The following is a 12,970-nucleotide window of genomic DNA, read 5'->3' as shown; positions in this document are numbered from 1 at the left end:
AGATGCCCCAGGCAGCTGATGCTGGGAGACAGCCCCGGGGCTGGGACGGGGAGCAGCCCTGGCAGGAGGGAGAGGGCACTGCTCCCATCCTCGGTGCTTCTTTAACTCATCAAAGATTGAAGATGTTTCTGTTCTGAGCCGCTTTGGAGGCTCCTTGCACAGCACCCGAGGGCAGAGCGGAGCCCTGATTGACGCCCTTCAAGGAGGGGCAGCTTCAGCCCTGCCAAAATTGAGATATTTGCCTGTGTGTGGCCTTGCAGGGCTGCGGGGGGCCCTGAGGGCCCAGGCAGTGATGAGGTGGCTGTGACCCACCCCAGGCTGCAGCTCTGGGGAGAAGGGACCTGTGCTAAGCCCAGGTTTGAAGCCAGCATTAAATGATTGCAGAGGCTGCTCTGGCCTGCAGCGCTACCCCGGGTTGACTCTTCCAGCAGAGCTGGAGAAAAAAAGCCCCTTTCAATCTTAATTACAAACCCGAGAAGGTGTCAGGGAGCCTTGCTGCAGCCGGAGTTATCCTCCCTGTTAGAAACCTGCGCGTTATTGTTGCTCTGGACGGTTCTGGCTTCTCCTCCTGCCTGCGGGAGCTCGTTACCCCGCAGCCCGCGAGGCTGCCCAGCCTCCCGCATCCAATTTCTCCTCCCTGCGCCGGTGCTGACAGCCCGTGCCTCCATCCATCTCCTGTGCCCTTTGATAGCCGAGAAGGACTGAGCTCCTGGAGCCTCTCGCTCACTCACAGGCAGCGCTCCCGACCTCTCCCCGCCCTTCCCCGGCTGCTGCTCCGCTCCGGGGATGCTGCGGGAGCCAGCGAGGGATGCTGAGGACAGCCGGAGCTCTTGGCTGTTGTCCTGCAGCCTCTGGATAGTGCTGACGGTCCCCAAAGCTCCTGACAGCCCGGCAAAGACTTTTCCCATTTCAAACAAAGCCTTGATCTTTTTTTGGAACTTGCCTTGGTTTCAGACAAGAGTTTTTTTAATTCAAGCCCAGCGCCGTATTTTGGGTTTTGACTTTGATGCGCCCTCTTCAAGCAGGAGGCAAAATAACAGCGTTCGCATCCGCAAATAGCCCCGGGCGGGCTCCTGCTGCCCGCGGCCCCGGGACCGGCCCCGCCTTGGCCGGGCTCCGACCGCAGCTCGGGGCTGCAGAGCTGCCGGTGCGGGCTGGAGACCCCCGGGCAGGGCCCAGCGGTGATGGAGGAGCTCAAAAACCCCTTCAGAGGAGCCTTGGAGAGGCAGGAGTCCTGTGATGCGGCTCACGGTGGTCTGTGGGGATGTGCTGTCACGATTCCTGGTGTAATTACGAGCGGTGCTGCCCCAAATTGTAGGTTAAGATGGGATTCTCTGAAATGCTGGGGGAGGAGGGGGACAAAACTCATGGGAGATGGAGGAACGCCCTGTGTGGGGCAGGGGTGACCCAGCAGCACGGGGAGGACACCCAAATATCACCTGGGCATCATCCTCAGGGACACGGGTGGGTGGCAATGCGGGGCCAGCCCTGCCCTCTGTGATCCCTGGGATGTGCCAGCAGCTCCAGGCTCCTCCACGCGCTCCTGGAGACAGGCACAGGTGTGGTGCTGCCTGCTGGAACTTGCTCCTGCTCGGAGGGCTTTGGGCAGAGGAGAGCTGGCACAGAGCAGGACAGGGAGGCAGGGATGTGCTCTGGTGGGGCGCTGATGTGAGATCCAGACTCAATCAGGCTGGGTGACCGTGGGGAACCAGGTACCTGTGCAAGCGGGTAATAAACCACTCACAGCTCAGCAAGATGAATGGTAATAACCATAAATCAGCGCTGGCACCAGGGTCAGAGCCGGATTTATGGCCCTGGAGACAGGAATTCCTGTTCTTCATGGAACAAAGCCCCGATCCTGCAGGGGCCTGAGAGCGTGCTGGGTGTTATTGTGGCTGCAGCGTGTGTGGAGGTGCCTGGGGAACGGGGCTGAGCCCCCGATGGGGGCTGAGCTCAGCCCTGGCAGGGCAGCCTCTCCCTGTGCTCCCTCCAGCATCGGGAAACACCTCCCTGAGGGGTGAGCCAGGATTGCTGCCTCCCACAGCACATTGATCCCGTCATCTCGGCTGAGAATGCCAGCCACGGAGCTGATTAATGCCGGGGTGGGCAAGAGCTGGGTTATTGTTCAGTCTCTCTTCGAGAGGTCGATGGGAAATTTGGCAGTAGCTCTCCAAATACGCAACGTGCTCGCAGGCGTTGTCCCCCCCAAGGGCTGAGCAGGATTTCCACGTGAGGGTTCCATTGCAGGGGAAATGCACACCGGGGACAGCACACGCAGTTCTGTCGGTGCCTGTGGGAGAGTGTTCCCTCCGTCCCTGCCCTGGTATGACCCGGCGCTGCCGGGGCTGCCTCCAGGCTAATCTGCTCATGCTTTCGTTTCACCCTGATCCTCGCAGGTCCCTTGGCTCAGAGGGGCCGTGTGTGTGCTCAGGAGGCTGATCCAGAATTCCGGATGGATATTTCCTCCTGTGCAGATGGTGCAGGTCCTTGGGTGTTAATGCTCGGTAGCAGCCGTGACTGAGCTGCTTTCCCCCACCTAATGCAAGGCACTGTGCTAGCAGAAAGCACAGACATCTTTGAAGGATGTGTGATCCTGTTGGGAGCTCTGGGCTTGAGGAATTGCAGGATCAGGCCTGACGAGGTGGTGTGTTGTCAGGGAGGTGCTGCTGGGTCATCTCTGGGGTTAAAGGTTTTGTTGGCTTTTTTGGGGTTTGTTTTTGAGAACCTTAAAACGTTTGCTTTGGTAATTCTGTGTCATTGAGTTCTGCCTTAGAGCTACCTGAGGGATGTGCTGTGTCTCCTCCTCAGGGGTCGAGCGCTGTCGGAGGGACTGGGGCAGCGAGGGGCGGGTTAGGGTGGGAGCTGCAGACAGAAGCCGCTGTTTCCACAGCGGGGGCACCGGGAGAACGAGGGGGGGGGGACCCGCCCGCTCCTCACGAACCAGGGGCGGCCGGTGGGGACGCGCCCGCTCCCTCCGCGGCCGCTGGGTAGCGCTCGGGGCCGCGCCGTCTCCCCGCCTCCCCGGCTCGGGCTGCCCCCGGCTCCGCCGAGCCCCGCCGCCGCCGCTCACTCCGCCGCCGCACAGCGCAGGAGGAGCAGCAGCAGCGGCCGGAGCGCCGAGAGGGATCGGCGCGGCGCCGCCAGCCCGCCCCCCGCGCGCCGCCGGCGGCTCCGAGCGGGACCCCGCGCCGCCGCCCGCCGCCGCCGCACTTTCCCCCGCTCCCCGCCGGGGACGGATCCTCTCTCTGCCGCCCGGAGCCGCCTAGGAGGGGATGTCCCTCGGCAAGAGCTGAGCGCTGGGGAGGGGCCGCCCCCCGCCCCCAAACTTTTCGCTCGGCCCCGGAGCGTTGGGGAGCCGGCCCCCATGGAGCCCGGGCGGGCAGGAGGGGCCGGGGGCGCGGCGCCCTGCGCTTCCCGTCCCCTTCCCTGACGCGGGGCGCAGCGCTCGGGGAGGGGCTCGGCTGCCGGCTCCGCTCCGGATTTGGTGGTCCCGGCTCCGCACGTCCCTGGGGAAGCCGCCGATGGTGGGGAGCTGCCTGCGGACCGCCCCCAGCCCCACGAGGAGCCCTTCGCCCCGGCGCCTTCGCCTCCCCCTGAGCAGCGCTGCTGCGGGGATCCCTGCGCCGGAGCCGCCCGGATTATAAAGTCGGGGAAGTTCTCCCCCCGCAGCCCCCCCAGTTTGTCTCGGCAGAGCCATGGCCCGGCTCCGGAGCTGGGGGCTGCTCTGCTTCGCCGTGCTCGCCCTGCCCGGCCCCCCGGGAGCCGGCGCCCAAGGTAAGGGGATGCGGGGGGCGGTGGGAGACGGGGAGACCCCGCGCTGCACCCCTCAACCGAGCCTATTGCCAGCCTGGGCTGGGAGATCGGTGCGCCAGCCGGGGGATGGGAGCGAGGCGGCTCCGGAGCTCCTACCGGGGGAAGAGCGGCATCCGTGATATTCGCAAACCTCCCCGGAACCAGCACTCGGGGCCCGCCGGTGCCGGGTGCAGCGCGGTGACCGTGGTGGCTCAGGGGGACGAGCAGCATGGCTCTGCCCTGCCTCCCCCTTCCCACAACTGCCCTCAGGCTGGGGATGGGGGGAACGTGTTGCTCTGAGCATGAGATACAGTCTGTGCCGGATTACCTTCGGGAGAGTGAACAACCCCGAGGGGTGAGCATCGCCCAAACCCCCCCACCCCGCCCCAAGGGTACCCCCGATGTAGCACAAACCCCGGGGGGCGAGTCTGGGGCATTCCCAGGGAGCCGCTCATACCCTGGTGTTGGTCCTGGTGACTTCCAGCCGCTGGTATGAAGTGCCAGGGGGTTGGGGGGATCTGCACCCCAGAGCCCCTGTGGGTGCCTGGGGCTCCCACTGCACCCCAACAACCCCTGGGGGCTGCAGGGCAGGGTGAGCCCCTCTCCGCTGCTCTCCTTTGGGGCTCGGGCACAGCACAGCCTGCTTTCAGCTGCTCCGCTAGCCCACAGGGATATAAAATCAGTTTGTGGCCCTTCGGGGTGCAGCTGGGGTTCAGAGGGACCGGGGGGACCCTGCGCTCCCCTTCCCTGCGGGCCCAGAGAGGAGAATCCCGGCTGGCAGGGCTGCGGCGTGGCTGCCTCCGTCCCTGCGCCTGGGCTGAGCAGATCCAGACGGGAAATGGGGGGGCACGGCTGAGCGCAGCGCCGGGGGTCCTCACCCACGACATTTCTTGCCCTTGTTTGTGGCAGCAAGTGGAGCCAGGAGTCCCTGAGCGCTGCCGTGCTCCCGCTCCCCCTGAGCCTCCCCCAGCGCTGCTATAATTTCTCAGTAATTAAGTTCAGAACATAACATCTAAAGCGGCAGTATATTATCCGGGCAGGCCCTGTGTGGGGAGCTCTGAAGGTCTCTTTGATTGATTCACTCCCTTGCCGAGTTTCTCTTCTCCTGCCTGGCGGCTCCGGCTGCCGAGTCCCCTGCGATCCGTTTGTTGCCTGCCCTCGGGACGGGCTCCTGGGGTCACCCAACCTCCTCCCGTGTATCCGAGGGGCTGTGGGGTGGGAGATGTGCTCTGGAGAGGTGGGGAAGGGGTTTCTCTCCGCTCTCCTGGTGCAGGCGCCGAGCTTTGCGGCTCTGGCTCTCTGCGGCGCGTGTCACGTCCTCGCGGGCGCTGTGACATTGTGCCCGGCGTGGCAGCGGCCACCAGCGAGCTGGGCGTGCTGGAGGGATCATTCCCAAAGCCTGGCACGTGCCCTGCCGCGGGTGGCACTGGGGACACGCCAGCAGGGTCACCTCCCAGCGGCCGTGCCCGTGGGGTGCTGGCACTCTCCCTGGCATAGAGCTGGGAACAGCCTGGCACGGGGATCCTCCAGGCTCTGGGTTGTCCCTCTGCGGTGGGGCAGTGAGGGGCAGCAGAGCTTTGTGCCAGGGCTATCGATTCTGGCAGCCAAGGAAAACGGGATCAATCGGGGAGGGAAGGAGGAGGCGACGGAGCGAGAGCTCCCCGGCCGGGGCACAGGGGCTGCCCGGGCACGGGGTGAGGCACTTCCATACCTGTGCTTGCTTTAAACAGGCCCCTTGGTGCCCGTGAGAGACGGGATGGAAGTTTAATTACAGCCCCTCTGCGCTGTGTAATTATTAATTACCCGTGGCAAAAAATAACTTATTGATTAGGGGCCTGGCGCTAATTACCCGGAGCCCAATGCGGAGCTGGGGGAAGGCTCAGCCGGCAGCGCTGCCCGGGCTGGAGCTGTCGCAGTGCGACCTGTGCTGGGCCTGGGGGCCGTGCCAGGCCTGGGGGCACCCCACCATCACCCCTGGGGCTGATGAACAGGGCAATGAAGGGATCCCCAAGAGCTGGGGGGAGCCTGGGGGTCCCCAGCCCTTTGCTGCTCACTCTTTGTGAGATGCAGTTTCCCCACAGGCAGTGCTGGGGGCACAGCCCGGGACCCCCCGTGTGGGCACAGCACCTCTAATGGGATTGAGGAGGCTGTGACCAGTCCCAGGAGGGATTTGGGCAGCTTAAGGTTCCAGACGGGATTTGGGGCAGGGGCCTGCCATGGGCAGCTTCCACCAAAGAGGCTTATTAGAGGTGGCAGCAGGGGAGTTCCAGCATCTTCTGTCCCCGTGCGTGGAGCCTGGGCACGTCTGCACGCACGGTGCCCTGTGGGGCTGGGCAGGAGGGGGGCAAGGACGGGCCCCTGCCCTTCCTGGGGATGTAATACTGATATTCACAGAGGAACTGCTGCTGGTTCCTCTGTGCCGGTGGCATCAGGGCAGGAGGGGATGGCCCTGGCTCTGCCGTCCCTGCCAGCACTGCCACGTTCGCTGGTGGCCTCGCGCAAGGCACCGGCTCTCGGGAAGCAGAGTGGCTTTTAGGGGAGAGGAAGGGAAGGGAGATTAAAATTTGATGCTGCTTGAGAAGCCATTAGTGCCTGGGCACGGCGATGATGAAATTTTGATGACCTGATCACCGTGAGGGAGGGGGATACGCTCCTGTCCCGGGCAGGCTGTGTCACTGTGCTGTCACTGCGCTGTCCCCAAAGCTTTGGGGTGCCAGCTGAGGAGCAGAACAGGCAGGATGAGAGCTGGCATGGAAATGGGAGCTCGTTCCTACCTCCGCTGGTGGGCAGGGAGGGCCGGCAGTGGCTGAGCAGCTCCTGCCCCGGGTGAGTGACAGCGTCAAGTGCTGCTCGTCCCTCGGTGACGGGGACAGCGCTGCGGTGGCATTTCCGCTCAGCAGGAGCTCCAGGAGAGCGGCAAGGAGCGAGCAGGCGGATCCTTGGCTGCTGGAGCACCTGGGAAAGCGCCGATAATTAAACCGCCAGGAGGGAGGCTGCAAGAGGGGTGACCCTGCCTCTGCCACTCCGCCGGCCGTGTCCTTGTCCCCAGCCTGTGCCTGTGCCTGGCGATGAGTTCCAGCCATGCTCTCATCACTGTAGGCCCTACACAAACTGGTTTGGGGTGTGCTGGTTGCAGTGCTTGGGGTGAAACGGCCCCGTGGGGCAGCGCCATGTGGGAGCAGAACCCGCTGGGTGCTGGGTGGGTGGGTGGTGGAGGGTGCCCTCCCCTCTGAGCCCTCGTTATTGCCCCAAGCTCGTTAACGAGTGGCTGGCGTGTGGCTGGGTGAGAAACGGGCGGGCAGAAATCTGCTGCTGTCAGTGGTGATGTGATTGTGCTAACGAAGGGAGAGCTGAGCCCCCGCCGTGCCCGCGGCTGTGCCAGGGCTGGTGGCGCCTCCTGGCACTGGGCCTTGGGCGTCCAGAGCAGCCAAGGGGATCCAGGAGCCCTGGAGAGCTGGGATGGCTCAGGGTGAGGGGCACTGGGGCATTGGGGTGTCCTGGGAGCTTCTGTGCCAGTGCAGTGGAGCATGGCATGGAGCTGCTGGAAAGAACATGGTGCCAGGACCATTCAGGTGTGGTGGTGATGCCAGGGACCACCCTCATCCCCACGGCTGCTGCTTTGAGTTGGGGTTCCCCCATCCACGGGGGCGGATCCAGCCTCAGGATGTGTTCCTATCACTGCCTGGCCAGCAGGCAGGAATGTGCTGGAGCAGCTCCCTGCTGTGCTGGCCATGCTTGGCATCCCTCACACATCCCCCTTGGCATCCCTCACACTCCCTTGGCATCTCTGCCACCCCCTTGGCATCCCTGACACCCCCTTGGCATCCCTCACACATCCCCCTTGGCATCTCTCCTGCCCCCTTGGCATCTCTCACACCCTGGGCATGCTGGTGATGCCACTGGCGTGGGCACTGCCCTCAGCACCCTCCATGCATTTGGGGACCAGTTCTTGGGGTTGCATTTCCCAGCTTTGGGGCTGCATTTCCCAGTTTTTGGGACGCATTTCCCAGCTTTGGGGTTGCATTTCCCAGTTTTGGGGTTGCAATTCTCAGCTTTGGGGATGCATTTCTCAGCTTTGGGGTTGCATTTCCCAGTTTTGGGGGTACATTTCCCAGTTTTGGGGCTGTGCCCTGCCTCACCTTGCAGCCCCTCTCCCCAGCCCCACTCCCAGCACCTGCCTGTGCCCCGGGCAGGCCGTGCCCCCTTGGCGGCCCCCGCCCCACCCTCGCGTCGCCCCCAGCCCCCCCAGCCCCGGGGGTGCAGGAATGCCTGCCTGGACAGCCATGCCGGGCTCGGGTTGCCTGGGAACTGGGAAACCTGATCCCTGGGAGCGGGGGCCGAGGGCAGGGGACATTCCCGGGCTGCAGCTGGTCCTCCCCGGCCCCCTTTGTCTCTCTGCTCCGATGGGGCCCCCAGGAACGGAGATTTGGGGTTGGGGGCTCTGGTTTGAGCAGAACACTGGGGATGCTCTGGGGTGTCACCTCCCCGTGTGGATCAGTGTCACCACCACGGGCTGGGCAAGGGGACAGAGATGGGGTTGGACAGGGCATGGAGGAACCTCAAGGGGTCCCTGCCCATGGCAGGGGTGGGACAAGAAGAGCTTTCAGCCCTTCCCAAGCCATCCCATGACTCTGAAGGCCCCAGGAGCAGCTGCTGCTGCGTGCCAGCAGCTGGGCATCCCGGCTGGCCACGGGCATGGCACGGGGGCCATCCCAGGAATGCTGGGCTCCCCTGTGCTGCAGCCACTGTCCCTCCCTCCCTCCCTGCCAGCCCTCGTTGTCCCCAGCGCCCACCCTGACATTCCAGGAGCTTCCCTGAAGCCTGGGCGGTGCAGGGAAACTGAGGCACGGGGCAGGGGTGGTGGTGGGGACAATGGGGCTGGCTGCTGTCCTGCTGCCTGGTGGCACTGGGGACAGCAGGAAGGGCACCCTGGCACACGTGAGCTGCTCCTGTGGCTCCCGTCCCTCCCTCCCTGCCTGTCCGTGAGGAAGCCCCGGGTGCAGGGAAGCCTCGATGACTTTGGCCATTAGCAGAAGAAGCCGCTGAGCTAATTTTAGCCCTGGTAGCTAATTGCTTTCTGCACTGCTGGGTGAGCCCACAGCCTGCCAGCCCTCGGCTGTAACCTTGAGCCCTCCCAGCCCCGTGCCCCTGCCGGGGCAGGGAGAGGGATGGATGGGGATCCTTCTGTGGGCCCTGGAGGGTTTCTCTGGGGCATTGGGGTGCACAAAGCTGGGAGGGGCTGGGGGCCTGGCAGGGTCCTGCTGTAGCTTGGAGCAGTGTCCCTTGTGCCTTGTGTGACACAGGGACATGTAACGTGACAGGATTTTGCTGTCAGGGGTGGCCGTGAGGTGTGGACCACCAGGGGTGAGACTCCTTCACCTTGGTGAAGAGAAATGCTGGATTTGGATCCCTTTGTCCCAATTCTCATTTCTCCAGGGTGAGAGTGAGGCTGGGGATGCTGTGCTCCCTGCTCCTGGCTGCAGGGACGGAGTTCTTCCCAGGATGGCCTGGGGCACCTGTCCCGTGTCCCCATCCTGTAGGGCCACCCCCAGCACGTCCCAGCTCTTGGATTGGAACCTGGGCAGTGCCGGGAGTTTATGGGGACATTTGTGCTCCTTCCAGGATCCCGTGTCCCCCTGCAGGGAGGAACTGAGGGTGAGCCCGTGGGTCTCTGCAGGGTGGGACACTCGGTGCTTCCCCTCCTCATCCTCCTCTTCCTCCCTGTCTTGGTTTATCAAGGGTCAGGCTCAGAGCTCGGTGATGGGTCCTGCACGGATCTGGCAGAGCGTGAAGGGCTGGCTGGGCATGGAGCAGGACGGGGGCACGATGCCAGCTGGGCCCACATGGGGATGGATGGATGGATGGATGGATGGATGGATGGATGGATGGATGGATGGATGGATGGAGGGGGCTGGGACCGGAGGACACAATAGCTCTGCTTTCAGCACCCCGCCTCCCTGCATGCCTGAAAAACAGCTGATGGCCGTGCCGGGGGATGAAATGGGATTAGCTGCTGCTGCCACAGCGAGCGAGCGCGTCCTGCCGAGCCGGACAATGCTCCCGCTGTGCCCCGCTGTGTCCCACCACAGCCCTGCCCTGGCTGTGCCCGGGGGCACCTTCCGACCCTCCCGAGCTCCAGCACAGGATCCCGGCGGTTCCAGAGCCGCTCCAGCACCGAGCATCTCCCAGAGGAGCTGTTGGGGTGGCCGGAGCTCAGAGCTGTCCCACCCCAGCGGGCACCAGGAGCCCCGCAGTGCCAGGGAGAAGCGAACCGAGGGCACGGAGGGCTTTGGCAGGGTGGGCACCTCTGTCTCGTCCCCCCCGGTCGGTACCGGGACCCCGCGGGCTGTCCCGGGGCGCGGCCGCAGCTGCGGCGCTGCCGTGCTCGCTGGAGTGAGCTGATGTTTACCCTGATAATGAGTTCTCGATGCGCTCGCAAACTAATAAAATCAACTCATTACGGTGGGAGGGTTCACTCCGAGCTCTGCCGCCGTCGGGAGCACCTGGAAGCGCTCGGCACCCGGCGAGGTAGAGGATGGGCGCCTTCATCTCCTCCTTGTCCCGGTTTTCCTGGCGGTGGAAGCGAGAGGCGTGCGGGGAGCGGGGCACGGAGCTGCCGGAGCCCTTCCCCGGGGGAGTCTCGCTCGCTTGGCTTCTCCCCATAAGCTTCACGTCAGGCTGGAATCGCTGGCTCGGGCTGGAAAAGCCCCTCTGGCTGCGAGAGCCACAAGTGTGTGAATAAATGCCACGACCGGAGTTTGCTGCGCTGCGCTGGAAATTCAGGGCTGTCCGTGGGGAGGGATGCCAGGCTGTCTGTCCTTCCCCCACCCCGCCAACAGGGCTGGCTGGGGAGGGAAAGCTTTGGAATAAAATAAGCTTTTCCAAGGAAAACTCATGCTCGCCGTCATGCTGCAGCTATTTCTGTTCCGAGTGAGCAATGCAAGGACTAATTAATACTTAGGAAAAAGGATGGCTGGGCAACTTCCCAGTAAATGGGAGTGTGCCCGGGCCTGCTGGCCGTGCCGTAGGGAGGAGGAGTCCGGCCTCAGAGCCTTCATCCCGCCTGGCACGGGCAGGGGGAGCTGGCAGAGCCTTCTCCATCCCTTGGGGCTGGAAAAGGGATGGAAAAAAGGGACTCCATTGCGTCAGTGCCCCGGGAAGGGCTGAGCGGGGCTTTTCTTGTGGTTTCCCTCCTCTGTTTTTCTTCCCCCGCCGTTTTTTTGGGTTGGGCCTCGTTGGGATTCTCGGGGCCAGGCTGGGAAGCGGCTGCTGTGTGTCTGTCTGTCCGTCTGTCTGCTGAGCATCCTGCGGGGCTGGGGTGGGACACGACAGGAGGGACATCTCAGGTGCTGCTTTGGCAGGGCAGGGCTGGCCTGTGGTGGCTTTGCTTTCCCAGCCCTTCACGGCCACAGGGCTGTGGTGTCTGTCCGTCCTTCCAGGAATTCCTCGAGGATGCGCTCAGCCTGTTCCATGTGGCCAAACCCGGCTTGTGTGTCACTCCCTGGGGTGGATGACACCGGGGACAGGATCCGGGCTTTTGGGACCTCCGCCTCGTTTGGCAGCTGGGTGTGGAGCTGTTCCTGCCAAATCCACGTGGGGAAGCTCCAGACTCGGCTGGGAAGGGCTGAAGGGCAGCACGGGGGATGCATTTTAACCCCTCTCCTTCCCCGGACCCGTCCGGCCGCTGCCTGCTGGGGGAGTCCGGAGGTGATGTCCGTCCATCCTTCCCTTCCTCCGTGCTCTGGAGCCCCTCCCGGCAGGATCAGCCGCAGGATCCGGCCCCTCTAATAGCGTTGAGTCACTCTCCGGGTGTCCGTGACTCACAGCGGTGACCCAGATACGGCGGAGCTGCGTAATCGCGGAGCGTTTCTGCCGTCCCAAGGAGTTTGCTGGGGAAGGAGTTTTGTCCGGAGCCTCGTTCAACATCCCCAGCTGGTGATGGGGCTGTGTCCTGCGTGGGGACAGGCTCGGCAGGACAGTGTCTGTCAGTGCCACCCGCAGCAGGGCAGCCCTGGGGGTGTCCCCAGGTCTGGGTGAGCTCCTGTCCCTTGTCCCCCTGGGCTGGGGGTGGCTCCTGTCCCTTGTCCCTTCCAGCTCCTGGCAGCCCCACGTGTTTGGTTTGGAGCTCGGTGCCCTGGGGCCAGGGTTAGGATTGGAGCACAAAGCTCCCCTTGTGCCCCCCGGGCTCGGGGCTGGGCAGGCACAAAGCGGCCGTGTGTGTGTTTGTGTGTGTGTCTGTGTGTGTGTGACTGTTTGGGGTTTCCCGGGAGGGAAATGTTGGTTTTTCCAGCGGCAGGGATGGGCAGCACACAGCCCCGCTCTGTTCCCAGCCCTGGGGTGAATCAATCCCTGTTTCCCGGCCAGGGCTGATGTTTCCCCCTTGGCTCTGGGAGCAGTTTGAGCCTTACCTTACCCACGTTGTCACCTGGCTGTGTCCTCAGTGCCACAGGGGGGCTGTCCCGGGCTGTGGAATCCTTAGGGGATGATGCTGGCACGGCCCTGGCTCTGCTGCAGGGGGCAGAGGAGGGTTTGTCACCAGCTTTGGGACCTCTGATGTCACCAGCTTTGGGACCCTGATGGCCGAGGACACGGGCTGGGAGCTGCTGAGCTGTTGGGGAAGGGATTGCCAGGATGAGACTGCAGGGGAAGGGGATTCATCTCCAGCACCAGGAGATCCTGAGCCTTTTTGCAGCCCCCCTGTTCCTTGGGGAGCTGAGCTGCCCCCTCCCCACGTCCCCCATCCCTGGAGGGGCTCACCTGGGCATGGTGAGGCTGCCAATGGCCCCCTAAGTCTGCCAGAGCCCCGGCTGTGGAAGAGGAGCTTGTTATGGAGCCATCCTGCTTTTAATTAACAAATTAAAATCCTAGTTAACAATCCAGCCCCAGGGCTGTTGGAGGCTGGGAGAAGCCGGAGCGTTTGTTGTGGAAACAGCAGTTAATTAACAAATAAATAAATAAGTGTGGGCCTGGAGACAGATGTGGGAGGAGGAAGGGGAGATGGCAGCGTGGTCGGGGTGTCCCAGTGGCCTGGTGGGATGCAGGGAGGGAGGAGGACATCCATCCATTTATCCATCCATTTATCCATCCATCCATCCATCCATCCATCCATCCATCATGGATTCCATCCATGGATTCCATCCATCCATCCCGGGGTCCGCCATGGTCTGGGTGGGCATTC

At 63.6% G+C, this 12,970-nt stretch overlaps 1 protein-coding gene across 1 annotated transcript in view; it reads left to right on the top strand.

Moving 5' to 3' along the window:
- The first annotated feature begins 3,163 nt into the window (after positions 1–3,163).
- The window catches only part of SDK2 (sidekick cell adhesion molecule 2), a 49,022-nt gene continuing 39,215 nt past the window's right edge, over positions 3,164–12,970 (top strand). The window contains exon 1 of the mRNA XM_064728401.1: positions 3,164–3,774. Within this exon, the coding sequence (XP_064584471.1) occupies positions 3,696–3,774 (79 nt within the window). The 5' untranslated portion in view covers positions 3,164–3,695. The remainder of the gene's footprint in view (positions 3,775–12,970) is intronic.

The sequence above is a fragment of the Zonotrichia leucophrys genome, chromosome 18, assembly GCF_028769735.1.
Source record: "Zonotrichia leucophrys gambelii isolate GWCS_2022_RI chromosome 18, RI_Zleu_2.0, whole genome shotgun sequence".
Lineage (NCBI taxonomy): Eukaryota > Metazoa > Chordata > Aves > Passeriformes > Passerellidae > Zonotrichia > Zonotrichia leucophrys.
The sequence above is the reverse complement of the archived record's forward strand: the minus strand, read 5'-3'. Positions and strand labels throughout refer to the sequence as shown.